Source organism: Pseudonaja textilis, chromosome 8 (assembly GCF_049901715.1).
Source record: "Pseudonaja textilis isolate UNSWEBS1 chromosome 8, rPseTex1.2, whole genome shotgun sequence".
Classification (NCBI taxonomy): domain Eukaryota; kingdom Metazoa; phylum Chordata; class Lepidosauria; order Squamata; family Elapidae; genus Pseudonaja; species Pseudonaja textilis.
In genome coordinates this window covers 40,743,172-40,756,882 of record NC_141997.1, presented here as the reverse complement: position 1 = coordinate 40,756,882, position 13,711 = coordinate 40,743,172, and the positions used below count along the sequence as shown (strand labels likewise).

At 45.5% G+C, this 13,711-nt stretch overlaps 1 protein-coding gene across 3 annotated transcripts in view; it reads right to left on the bottom strand.

Annotated features, from left to right (window-relative positions):
* Nucleotides 1-499: 499 nt before the first annotated feature.
* The window catches only part of TBC1D4 (TBC1 domain family member 4), a 107,159-nt gene continuing 93,947 nt past the window's right edge, over nucleotides 500-13,711 (bottom strand). For all 3 annotated transcript variants that reach the window (XM_087938018.1, XM_087938017.1, XM_026705308.2), the window contains 7 exons: nucleotides 12,281-12,439; nucleotides 10,801-10,959; nucleotides 9,767-10,011; nucleotides 7,223-7,382; nucleotides 6,328-6,497; nucleotides 4,249-4,425; nucleotides 500-3,723 (listed from right to left, as the gene is read on the bottom strand). In XM_087938018.1, the coding sequence (XP_087794144.1) occupies nucleotides 3,511-3,723; nucleotides 4,249-4,425; nucleotides 6,328-6,497; nucleotides 7,223-7,382; nucleotides 9,767-10,011; nucleotides 10,801-10,959; nucleotides 12,281-12,439 (1,283 nt within the window). In that variant the 3' untranslated portion in view covers nucleotides 500-3,510. The remainder of the gene's footprint in view (nucleotides 3,724-4,248; nucleotides 4,426-6,327; nucleotides 6,498-7,222; nucleotides 7,383-9,766; nucleotides 10,012-10,800; nucleotides 10,960-12,280; nucleotides 12,440-13,711) is intronic.

Sequence of the window (13,711 nt, the reverse complement as noted above, 5' to 3'; positions counted from 1 at the left end):
CCAGTTAGGACCCTTGTAGTTCTTTGAGTATTTAAGGTTGCCGACCCCTGCAGTAACTCCTTTTTTCCCAGTCTGTTGTAACTTTGAACAGTCATTACATGAATGGTTGTAAGTTCAGGATTGCCTGCACTAGCACCCAGGTACATCTCTCAGAACACGAATGTCAACTCGCCATGTCACATTGCAGTCACGTGACATTTTTCCAATTTACAGAGTGTGATGCATCTGGCTTGCAGGCCTCCAGTTTGACACCCCTGGGTTAGAACATCCCTCCAACTCCTTCTCTTCCACACAGCCAGTCAAGGCTTGTTATCTGTGTGTCAAGCACTAATTCCAAACCCCAACACCCATCAATCAGCCACTCAAAAAGGCCTGGTGGCTCGTCTGTTCAACTGGGTAACCCTGAGTTCTCACGTTACAAGAGAACAACTCCAAAAGAACTCCCTGGGCAACCACCCATAGAAATACTCCGGCTGCAAATGAAAACAATACGAGGTAATGCAGCAATGGCATTTATTGGAAATTTTCCACGTGACAACATGAACAAGTCAGTGAAACCAACATGGCATGAAACGTTGTGATTTTCTTAAAAAATAAAAATAAAACTCTCGCGTGCCTTAATAACTCAAGACCACCAGCGCCCAGTCCTCTGGGGCTGCTTCTCCGTACACAAGGTGGCCTCAAATGAAACTGCAAAGAAACAGAGCACATTTTCCTTCCTTCTGGAAATGTGATGTTTCTGCAACTCCGCCAGGTTTGGTGTGATTCTGTTGATTGGATAAGAAGCGGCAAGAAAATAACACCAGGCACGCAATCTTTGGGAAATCTCCCATGCAAAAAGCTAAAATTAGGGCAGTGTTTTGTCATGCATTTGGCTTTTCCTTTGGGACAGTGCCCAGGAAAACTGAGAAATTATATGATCAAGAAATCAAAAAAAGGCGGGGGGAGGCGGGGTTGGATTGATGCAGCAGCGGGCGGAGGAGAATGGCAACTGTGTCCTTCTCGGTTTTGCTTGTTGTTTGCATAACACAATTCATGTTGCAGTGGAAGCACTTTCACCCATACCTGTGTCTTCGACGAGGAAGACACTTGGCTGAATTTGGCACAATTTCAAAGAAAGCGGCTGGAGAAATGCAACAACATGTTCCCAAACGTATTTCTTGTGTTGGCTGATTGCTATTTTCATCATTTTGATAGATCAAGTGTTGACTTCGGTGTCTGGTCTGCACGGCAGAAATAGCTTCCAAAAACAGAGAAGGTACTTAAGAAATAGGCAGAGCAGCAAATGATTAGGATGATGTTGTTGATGATGATGATGATAATAATAATAAAACCAGTCAACACCATCCAGAAATTGCTAGAATTTTAAGAAGCTGAATCTCTGCTTCTTAATGCTTCTTTAAAAAGAAGAGGAGGGAGCAGACGTGTCATGCTGAAATGTATCAACTAGCACACAGGGATAACCAGAGGGGCGGGGCTGCTGGGGGGTTCGCAGGGGTTCGGGGGAGCCCCTAGCTAAGATTCTGTGCAGTTCGGAGAATCCCGCATATCCTACTACTCACTGGCCCCTCCCCTCCCCGGAGTCCCCACACAGCCTATTTTGGATGCATGGGCGTGCGCAGAGGCTCAGGGAGGGTGAAAAACGGGCCTTCCTAAAGTTCAGGAAGGCCGGAAATGGGCCTGTTTCTGGATCCAGAAGCCTGGGCAGGCAGTTTTCGACATCCCGGAGGCTCGAAGAAAGCCTCCAGAGCCCGGAGGGGCCAAAAATGCCCCCCCACCCCCCCGGCCATGGTGCAGGAAGACGACTGGGCCATGCCCACCCAGCAACTGGGCAGAGAACCCTTTGGTAAAATTTTTGAAGCCCACCCCCGGATAACCGCCCCCCTTAGCGTTAATTCTGTGGCCAACTATTTGTTTTCCCATTGCAGGTGCAACGTTGAAGGTTTATGGGATCTTCCCTGTGGAAGAAATAACTCACATTTTGGAGAAAAAATGCTGGACGACTCTGGAAGCAGGAAGATCTTACAGGGTTTCCTTGGCCAGGTGGAAACAGGTGTCAGGATTCGACCTCCGGCTGAAGGCCGTTCCATCTATCCTGTTTAAATGATGGCCATTCTCCCTCTCAGGCCTTAGTAGTGCTTCACAGCATCTCTGAGCCATTGCTGAAGTGACATATGGGCTGTCTTCCTAACGGTGATCTCGGCACAGCTGGATCTCAAGAGCCATGGAGAAGCTACAAGGTGCTAAGCTAAGGGCAGCGCTCAATGGTGAGGGCCCCTTCAACCGAAACGGATTCCTGTAGGTCGGAGGAAAGGAGTCGATCCCAAGAGTTTCAGCTGACTTTCCCCAAGAGAAGAATTTTCTTGGAAAGTCCTACCTGCATTCTGGCACACTCCCGTCCCGGCCACACCTCAAAGAGGGGTGGGATTCAACCGGTGTAACGACCGTTTTGGTGAGCGTGCGCAGCGTTTGCAACTCACCTTCTGCTGCAAGCCCCGTGTGTAAAACAGCTAATGCACGGCAATCCGCCGTGCCGCGCAAATCGGCTGAGCTGGAAAACCCGGAAATAAAGCACAGGCTAGCGCTGGGGCAGGTAGGCCCAACAGCTGATCGTCGGAACAAACCAGGTTGCTCACAGCTGATCTACCGGTCTGAACCAGTAGAATCCTACCCCTGACCTCAACCGCCCTTTGTTTTCATTCTCTGTCTCACAAGGAAGGGGGAGTGAAGAGGTCCCTGATACGCCTTCCTTGCTTTTCTGGATAGGGAATGGGTGACTTTTCAGTCAGGCACGGCAGCATCAGCCATCATGAGCTCTCCCTGAAGGAGACAGGAGGAAAGGTCCGTTGTGTGTCTACAGGAACACAACTGTTCCTGCACAAAGGAAGGACCAGCGCTCTTCCCTGAGGAACTTTAGAAACGGGCCCCCAACATGTAGCAGACCTGCACAGCAGCGCACCCCCCCCCACCCAACCCCAGGTACTCCCCTCAGCTGGGACCTGTGCTGCTTTTTGGAGGTGGAAATACATTCTTGATTTTTATTTTTTTTCAAGTGTTGATCAGCGTATAGAAAAGACCCCGTTGCCTTCCTTTACTGAGGGAAGGGAAGAGTCTTCAACGTCTAAGTTACAAGCAGTCTCCAATTCCACTGGTTTCCCCGTTTAGATCAGTCCAAAATATACACCTGATCTTCTTCTTCTTCTTCATTGGGTCCCATCTTTTGTCCTGGGCACTGCGAATTATGTACACGCGTTATTTAAACAAAAAAAAAGAAAGAAAGAAAGAAAGACAGACATGAACCTGGGATTTGCATATTGAGGTTGAAAAAAAGGCCCCTTCGCTATGGCGGCGGCTGCTTGCAGGATCCTGTGAAATGAGGTGGCTCTCCTTTCCAAGCAGCGGCCTGGCTTGTTTCTTTCGTTCCATCGGTGAGAAGAAAACATGTTCTCTCTCTCTCTCTTTCTCTTCTCCCCCACTGCTTCCTCTCTCTCTCTCGTTGATGGCTTTCTTCTAGAATTTGTTTGGAGGACAGTTGACTTCTTTCAGCAGCTCTTCACAGTCAGACAGGGCTTCTTGGGGCAGGTAGCTGCAGATCTTCTCCAGGGCCTTCTGATATAGAGCCTTTTCCTCTTCCAGGGACCGGATTAAAGTCAACATCTGGCTCTCCCTTTTCAAGGCCTCTTCCAAGTTGGACTCCACGCCTTGGATCTTAGCATGGGCCACCTAACAAGGAGCAGAAAGAGGAAATAAGAGATGGTCAGAGGAGGTCCTCCAGTTCTGCTAAAACTCGCGACTCCTAGAGTGACCAGGCATCCTTTGTTATGAAGGACAGCCCTTCATTTCAGAAAGGGGTCCTTTAGATTTATTTATTTTAAAGAAATACATCGTATTTTATTTATCCCCTTTCTTACTCCCAGAAAGTCAGCAATCTAGCCCCAGATCATGTTTGTTCATCAGTGATTCCCTATCTCCATCGTTTTTTAAAAAATCCATCTAAAGAATGAAATGGAATGGAATGTATGTAGTGTAGTGTAGTGGAATGGAATGGAGTGGAGTGGAGTGGAATGAAATGGCATAGCATAGAAGAGAACAGAAGAGAAGTTGGAAACGAATGGCTATAAGTCGAGGACAGACAAAGGTGTGTGTCTCTGGGGAAGAAAGGTGCCACTGGGTATTTCCTTTCCCTAATTTGATAATAGTCATCTGCTCCCAAATTCAGATTGAGCCTGGCTCTTTGTTGGGTTTTACCTGAAGTTTCTCCAAGAGATCCATATTCTGCCTCTTCAGCTGACTGTTGGCCCGTTCAAGTTTCTCTGAAGCTTCAACTTCCTCACAAGGACTCAGGCTCTCTTGCAATTCGTCCTGCAGAACATGGTACTCCACCTCGTAGGCATGAAGCTGCTTGGAAATGTCCATCTCAAATACCTACCATGGGTAGCAAAAAAGAAAAAAAAGGAGGGGAGAAGTTGCCTTAGAATCAGAGGTGGGATTCCACCGGTATAACAACCGGATTCGGTGATTGCTCGCTTTGCGCATGAACACTCGCTTTGCGCATGTTTGCGCCAAACATGCACTGCACACGTGCGCTGTGCATTTAGAAAAGCTCAAATTCCTACCTTGTAATGCAGTTTGTCAGAGTATATTCATGAACTGGAATAGAGCTTGGTAACAAGGTCAGCCAATGAATAGGCCGAGTAACTAAGTCAGCCAATGGGGAACTGTTTTGGAAACCGAAACTAGAAGTAGCCTAGGTGTAGCTCTATATCAAGCTCTGCAACTCTGCAGCTATGTTGAGCTCTGAGTCTCTCTCTTGAAAATGAAACTGCTCTTCTCCTCTGCTTGCTTGCTGAACTAAAGTGAAACTTATGTCTGTTTCTGTGCTGCTGTAAGTTGCTTGCAACCTGTTTCTGTCTGAGTTTGCTCCATGATGGAGAAATCTACAAATGGTTTGTAAAATCGACGTATTATGTTTATAAAGATGTTAAATGAAGCATCAGCCATCTCTGTTTATTTTTCCAGCGCTGAATTAACGCTGCAAAACTCTGGACAGTTAGTGTGAATCAAACAGCTGAGGCATGGCAAACTGCTCTGCCGCGCCAATCAGCTGTGTTGTGAAAACAGGAAATAGAGGACAGGAAAGAGAAGGGATGGGTGGGCGGGCAGTTCGGAGCTGGCTGATCGTCGGAACAAGGGGTTTGCCTGAAAGAATCCCACCCCTGCTTACAATCCACTGGAAACTTGAGAAGACGACAAATAACTGAGATCTTTGCACCTCAGAGTGAGAAAGAGGACTACCAATGTGCCAAAGGAAAGAGGGAGAGTGGAAGCTTCTCTCACAATCATTTCTGGAAGGACTAAATCAAAACTTTCAATCGGTATGGACCAGCCACAGATTCATTCAAGACCGAAAGAATAACTTAAAGTGCAACCATTGAATCTTGGACATTATTGCTTTGATGGCCATGCCACCTAAAGGATTTCACTGGACAAATGACAGAAGGGGAGCCTGCTTGCTCTCTGCCAAATTCTGCTTAGCAATTTTTTTTTTTTAAGCTCCGTGTTTCAAAGAGAAACTACTTAATTCCTAAAACGCCTCAAAAGGACATTTAAATTCCAAAACTGGTGGACGAAGTTATCGCAGCAACTTATAAACACAGGGCGCTTTTCCGAACCAAGCTCGTATCACCATTAATCAGGGACAGTTTTAACAGACATAGTAAAAACAATAAACTAAAAGAGAAAATAAAAGTAAGGAATAGTTTACATCTGTTAAAACCTTCATTGAAAACTTATTTTTTTAAAAAAAGAATGAAAGGAACATTGTGTCAGGATTCCGGCAGTTACCCCCATTTCAATCATGAGTCTCGAGCCAAACTTCCAAAACTTAAAAAGGATTTATTGGGAGTTAACATGCCGGCACTGTCTGGGTGTAGCTGACTCTGAGACACATCATTCATTGTCACCCTGGACCCTGGTTTCCCCCACATCCATTGGATGCATCGTAATTCATATTCTCCAATGGGACACCTCCATAGCTAAGAGTCATCCGTCATGCTCCCCAGTTAGAATTTTGCATGGCAGAAACTTCAGTCACCTAGTTACTATCTTTGAAAACATTTATGGAATGCAGTTTTGGTTTTGCAAGCTGTTGCACTGCTCCCTCCTCCCTTTCTGTTGGCAACTCTAAAAAGACCAGAGAAATCACTTATGAGTTAACATATTGTCATATGTCAAGACTCGGCGCTGTCAATCAAGTGATGCTTTCACAGGATTTCTGCTCCTCAGAAAGGAGAAAGGAAAGGTGGGCAGGAATAAAACCTGTGTTACCTGGGCCATTATCTTCTCCATCTGGGGCTGTGTCATGTCTGGGAGAGTGTTCTTAAGAAACTCCACAATGCCTTCAAATGTCTCACATGACATGATGCTCTCCTCCTGGGTGCTAAGCAGGCATAGCGCTACCTTAAATATGACTTCTGTACCTTGAAGAAAAATAATATCTGTGGAGAGAAAGAGCAAAACGATAGATTACAGGCAGGCCTCAACTTACAACTGAGCCCAAAATTTATGATGCTAAAAAAAACTGTTCCTGTTGACATTCTCTCTCTTTTTTTGCAACCATTTTTATTGTTCTTTTTCACCTTTCACACATATTCATCTTAATTTTAACAGTTCTGTGTCATCATTATTATACAAACCAATCTCATGTAAATATCTACATCTATATACCTTTATATACCTTTATTCATATACATTTATCTTTAATTTTCTTATCTCCTTTATCCTTTCTATTGTTCAACCATTTATACCATTTATCCAAAATTTCATAATACTCCGACTCTTCTTTATCTTTTAGTTTTCACGTCAATTTACCCATTTCAGCACAATCTAGAATTTTTTGAATTACTAATTCTTCTGAGGGCGTGTTCTTTTGTTTCCAACACTGTGCATATACTATACTTGTTGCTGTTAAAATATGTAGTAAAATATATTTAATCTTTTCCCTATATTTCCCTTTAATTATTCCCAACAGAAACAACTCTGGTTTCAATTCTATTCGATCTTCCACTATTTCTTGTATCCACTATTTCCTGTATTCCATATTTTGGTCCAGTATTTTTGGGCTTCCGGGCATGACCACCACATATGATAGAAGGTACCTTGGTTCTGTTTACATTTTCAATTAATGTGTTTCTTAGGACCGCAAGGCAAAATGGATCCTTACCAAAGATTCTGGCTACGAATCCCAGGGGAAATTGCGAGGCAAATAAAGTGAGAAACCAGGGTGCAGCATACAGACTCGGGCTGATTTCATTTTCTTCGAGATGGTGGTAAAGATCCCGGTGATAATCATGAAGCAGCCTTGACAGCTGGTACATCTGGATCTACATGAACATATGGACAAAGAGGAGGTTAGGAGGTCCGTACCTGCCTAAGAGCTCCATGCATGGCAAACCATGTTCCTTTAGTAAGTGTTCCGGTATCTCAGGCCCTGCCCCAAAGAAGAGGGAGTCAAGCTATTCTCCAAAGCACCTGAGGGCAGGACAAGCAGCAATGGGTGGAAACTAATCAAGGAGAGGAGCAACCTAGAACTAAGGAGAAATTTCCTGACAGAACAATTCAACAGTGGAATGGCTACCCTCTACACCTTTGTGTGTGCTCTATCACTGGAGATTTTTAAGAGACTGGACAATCATTTGTCTGAAATGTTATAGGGCAGTGGCGGCTAACCTTTTTGGGCTCCTGTGCCAAAAATTGTCAGTGAGCTTGCATGCTCGTGCTCGCGGGCCAGCACCCAGAAGGCAATGCGTGCCCCCCATGCCCCACATGCATGCGCACTTGTTGCCTGGTTGCTGGTTCCTGGTCACTGGTCTCTGGTCGCTTCTCTGGTCTCTCTGCTATCTGCTGCCTGCTGTTTACTACTGTTTGGGACGTCTGCTTGTTATTGCTTGTTGGCTACTTTGCTGAACAAAAGGACTGTTTACTTGGTAAGCTGATATCCTGTGCATACTCAGCGTTGTCTTCCAGAGAAAGGTATCGGAAGAAGAAGATATTTCAACAAGTAGATAAAGACATTGTACTGACTAGTTAATGGACTAGGTTACTGGATGGATATATTGGATAATGACATATGGACTGATTGACACTGCTTAAACTCTGTATAAATTAAACAACTATTTAAAACTACAAACAGTGTTTTTGTCTCCAGTGTGTATATACTCTTGGGCCCAGCCTCTCTCTCATTTGGCTGCCTGGCTTGACTGCTGCTGCACACTCTGCTTGGGGGTTTGTCCCCAAACACTAACAGCACTCAATCCCCACCCAGCCCCACCACTTCCTTACCTGCACTGTGCCACACAGCTGATTTTTGGCAGGTTTGAGGCCTTCTGGCAGGTTTGAGGCCTTCTTTGGCCTCCCAGAGGCTTGAGGAATGCTTCTGCAGGCTTTGCAGGCAGAAAACTAGGTCTGTTTCGTCATTTCTGGTATTGTTGGAAAAACAGGAAGTGATGAAACGGGGCTAGTTTTCAGCCTGCAAAGCCTGCAGAAGCCTTCCTCAAGCCTCTGGGAGACCGAAAACCTGCCTAAAATCAGCTATGAGGCACGCGCATGCACAGTGAGGTAACTTTGCTTGCAATTTGCATGCCGGCACAAATGGCTCTGCATGCCACCTGTGGCATGAGTGCCATAGGTTTGCCATCTTGATTATAGGGTTTTCTATCTAAGCAGTATGTCAGAAACTGGTCTGCACAAACAAGCAAAGGATACAGGCAGCGCACAAAATCACACCCCTTCCAGTCCACGGAAAAACCCCTCTTCAAGGAACCGGTCCCTGGTGCTCAAAAGGTTGAAGGCCAGTGGACTCTTAAATTAGATTAGATAATCAGATTTGGAAGGGACCTTGTAGGTCATCTAGTCTAACACCCCCTCCCCCAAGCAGGTGACCCTACACCATTTCTGACAAATGGCAATCCAATCTCTTCTTGAAAATCCCAAGTAATGGTGCTCCCACAACTTTCGAGGGCAACTTCTGTTCCATTGGTTGATTGTTCTCAGTGTCAGAAAGTTTCTCCTTATTTCCAGGTTAAATCTCTCCTTGTTCAGTTTCCATCCATTATTCTTTGTCTTCCCTATAGGCGCTTTAGAAAATAGCTTGACCCCCTCCTCCCTGTGGCAGCCCCTCAAATATTGGAAGACTGCTTTCATGTCTCCCCTGGTCCTTCTCTTCCCTAGACTAGCCAAGCCCAGTTCCTGTAACCGTTTTTCATATATTTTTTAGTCTCCAGTCCCCTGATCATCTGGTTGCTCTTCTCTGTACTTTTTCTAGAGTCTCAACATCTTTTTTTTATAGTGTGGTGACCAAAATTGGATGCAGTACTCTAGGTGTGGTCTTACTAAGGCTTTATAGAGTGGTATTAGTACCTCACTTGATCTCAATTGTATCCCTCTGTTAATGCAACTTAGAATTGCATTAGCTTTTTTGGCTGCTCGTGCACACTGCTGGCTCATATTTAGCTTACTGTCCACTAAGATGCCAAGATCCCTCTCACAGTTACTGCTGTTAACAACAGAGAGCCAACTGGCATTGCATGTTTCTTGATCTCCTGCCTAGTCTTCCCCAACTAATTAAGTACTCAACTCCCGACCATCCAGCTAGCAGGACAGTCCTCCTTCTGCAGCGGGTATTACAGAGGTTCTGTAGGGAACCGGTTGAAGGAAGACATCCAATTTCACTCTTTCCCACACAGCCTCCTTCCTTTTTGGGCCTTACCTGCAGTGACATCATGTCGGGCCTGTACTGTTTCCGGAATCCGAGATCATACATGAGGAATTTCAGCATTTCGAAGGCTTGCTCTTCACTCATGTGGAGGAGCAGCACGCCGGCCACGAAACTGATGCCTTGACAATAGCCCACTTCCTTGTCCAGCAAGGAGTAGGCCTTCAGCAGGTTGAAGAGCGAGAGCTGCCCTGCGCCCAGTTGAGCCGAAAAGTAAGGATGAGTGGGGAAAGTCCTTCCTGGGACAAAGTAAGAAAGGGTGAGGTCAGAAGTGAAACTGAGTGTTGTGGCCCGTCGGCTGCTGGCCCCTCCGGTAGCTGAATCAGAGGAAGAGGAGTGGGAGTCAGGGCCATCATCAAGGCAACTAGAGACCTCCGAGGGGAGGGGAGGGAATGGGGCTGGCATAGAGAGAGACAGAGGTGGAACCTGGGCCATCCGTCAGCCCTCAGATGGTGAGTCAACAGCCCCCAGGTCTGGAGGTGGCTGATGAGGAAGAGGAGGAACAGCTGGGTCTAGTGTCTGATGCATGGATGCACAGAAGGCAGAGGAGAGGAGAGCAGTGGAAATCTATGGGCTGATCCTTGGGATGGAAGAGCCACCGCTGCTAGCAATGCTGCACCCTGTCTCTGGGGAATAAAAGGCAGGCGACGGAGATGAATAAATATGGCAGAAACTATTCATCTGCTGGCTGGCCAGACTTGTTTCCCTGCAAGAGAAACTTTTTGTGGGAACTGCCGGCAATCCTAATAAAGGAATCTTTTGAGTTCACGTCAGAGGGTTTGTCACGTTTGGGGTGCTGGGTCAGAAAATCAGGGCTCGGGGAAAGCTCAGGCTGCTTCCTAGAAGAAGAGCTCCAGGGAAAGACCATCATGGAATGCCAACTGGTTTTCCAAAAACAAACATTAGCCTGAGATCTCTTTGCACAATGACCGGCACCACCAATCAGTGCTGTAACTTCATTATTACAGGGGTGCCCTGGGACACCCCAAACCATCCCAGAGCATCTGCCAGCTGAGTCGTGCCCTCACCCAGGTCCACCAGGATGGCATGTTGCTGTGCCGTCAGCTGCTTCAGGAGGTCTTTGTAAGAGATGTCGGGAGGCTGTTGCTTATTTGGGAGCCGGTGTCTGACGCGGTGCTGCACGGCCAGAAACTGCCAAATTTCTCCCCGGCGGCTTTTGGGGACACCTGAACAAAACAATTGTAGAAAGTCAGCACCCAACCCTCTCCTAGAAGAATGAAATATTCTAGGAAATATGAAAAAGGAAGAATATTTCCCCTAAAAGAAAAAATAGAAATCTTAAGGGACACAGAAACTCAGCCTCAGCAGATATTTTGGTGCCATCTTATCTACAAGACAAAAGACCTTCAGCTCCAGGATGACAGGATTAGCCCTCACTCAAGATCCAAACCAAGACAAAGCTATTAAGCCATAATAGGAATTGCCCAAAGCCCCTTCATTACATCACCAGTAAGATTCAACCAAGCCTGGGACACAGACATCCTATAAAGTTAGCTAAGACTGCCACCCCCTGGGAATTTGACAGCCAATAGTATATAATAGGAACAGGAAGTTCCGGTTCAAAGCCCAAGAGAGGATGTGTGTATGTCTGTGATGGACATTTCTTACAACACAGTGAAGAATGGAAAGGTAGAGAGAAAGATGCAGTATTTCTTTTTTCCCTTGCAATCACACATATAAATACAGGGACAACCTTGAGTGTGTGCAACAGCTGACGGGGTGAGGCTATTTCTGAACTTAAGAAAATAAGCTTTGCCTTTGATTGGCCTTGAAAGCTGAGCAGGCCTGGATTTTATTAGGATGGTGGGTAGAAGCCAGAGGGGATAGCCAGGTTATATATAGTTCCACCCCTGCAGAAATGCAAGAAAAGTATCTCAGGAGAAGGAACAAATACACCCTGCTGGCAAACACCCATCCACCCACCCACAAACACACAAACCCAACCTGGATGTGTTCCTGAAGCACCAAGAATTGATCTCCATTCAAGGACATCTTTCCCTTTTCCTTCCCTCAATGGCTAAATCAGGGGTCTTCAAACTTGACAGCTTTAAGACTTGTGGACTTCAACTCCCAGAATTCCTCCTCCAGTCATGTTAGCTCAGGAATTCTGGGAGTTGCCAAGTCTGAAGACCCTTGGGCTAAATCAAAACTCAATGCCGTAATCAATTCGTTAATCAACTAAAAACACTAGCCAGTAGATGCAAAGGAACCCCATTGAGATGTTGACACACAGCAAAATTTTTGTGTAATGTTCCTCTCTTGCATGGGTGCCATTCCCCTTGAACAGGGGTCTTCAAACTTGACAGCTTTAAGACTTGTGGACTTCAATTCCCAGAATTCCTCCTCCAGTCATGTTAGCTCAGGAATTCTGGGAGTTGAAGTCCAAGTTTGCCAAGTTTGAAGACCCTTGCCCTTGAAGATGCCAAACCTTGGTTGTGACCAATGCCTTTTTTTCCAGGCACTAAGTCCTCTTGACTCAGAACTTACCATCTTTCAGCGTGGTATGAATGTCTTCCACATCACATCTGATCTTGGCTCTGCAATTCAACAGTTTCTTGTCCCAGATGTTAATGACATCCTTCTGACAGGTTCCAACTTCCTCATAGTCCAGCTTTATTTTCCTGGATTGGAGCTCATCTCTGCTCGCTGCAAGAGAGAAGATCCATGACGCATCTTCAGATCAGAAGAATCACCACATTCAGATGTGCGTATCCTGGATCCCAGAGATCCCAAGCACAAGAAAGATCCCATTCAATGATTCAGTCTAATAGGTTAAGCACAGGATTCTGCTTTTTGCACTAGGAACTTTTGGACACACTGAAGCCTTCCCACAATCCAGTTCTCCAACTAACATTTCCCAAGATATTAAATAGCAGAAGATGGTCTTCCCTGGGCTGGATCAGATATTTCTTCTAGTCAAAAATCAGTCTAACATTCAGAGCTTAGTAGGTTTTCCACCCAATGGGAGCTTTGGTTTAATTCCTGTCCACAGGTATATATAGATTGTGCCACTCCTGTGAGAGATGTTCCTATTTCAGTGTTGATCGTTCAAGTCCCAGTGAATAACAAAGAAGAAGGGGATACAGACACACACACACCATTTTCAGGACAAAAAGGCTGTTTCCTCCACAATTCAGAACATCAGTCACAAACTGTCACTTGCAATTGACACAGTCAGTGTGAACTGGGTATAATATTGTCAACAGCAATTTAGAAAGGAAGCATGCAGCTCCTTGCACGCCTGACTTCACTACACTGTATTTATTTCAGGCTTTACACTGATAGTTAATAAGGGAACTAAATCCACAAAGTCTAAGATATATCAGCAGCCATTTAGCAATTGCGCAACGGAGAGTGATTTTTGATCTTCTCTTAACCAGGGTTATGCCCACATTTAACAACATTGCGACAACTCTTTCCGAAGCAGGCAAATCAGATTAGTTTACCCAGAATCGAATCTTCATTCGGGGGGGAAGGGCGCGTCGTTATTGTGTTCTTTTGCATTTCCACCCACTACTTTTGCACTCCCCTTTCTCTCAGGTTTAATCCCTCAATGGACCTTCAGGACAATGGCCGTGTGTTTCATGTAGGCATGACCCAAACTGAACTGAGGTGCAACCAGCAAGTTGAACTTGAGCGGAATTATTACACAATCAAAAATGGCAGAGTGGGCCTTTTAGGGATGGAGTGCGGGGAAATGGAGTGTGCTTTATCCTCGATTTAACATAACATGCCTCTAAGAATGCTAATAAGCAGGAAAAGGTGGATATCCTGCCCAACCAAAGGAATTCTAAAGCCCGGGTCAATTACAATGTCAGGAAATGTTTTAAGCTTTTATCAACAAAAGGCTACAAAACCTATTTTTTTCTTTTCTTTTCAAAGTCATCTTCTGGACTAATGTTTTTCCTTGTTGGATTT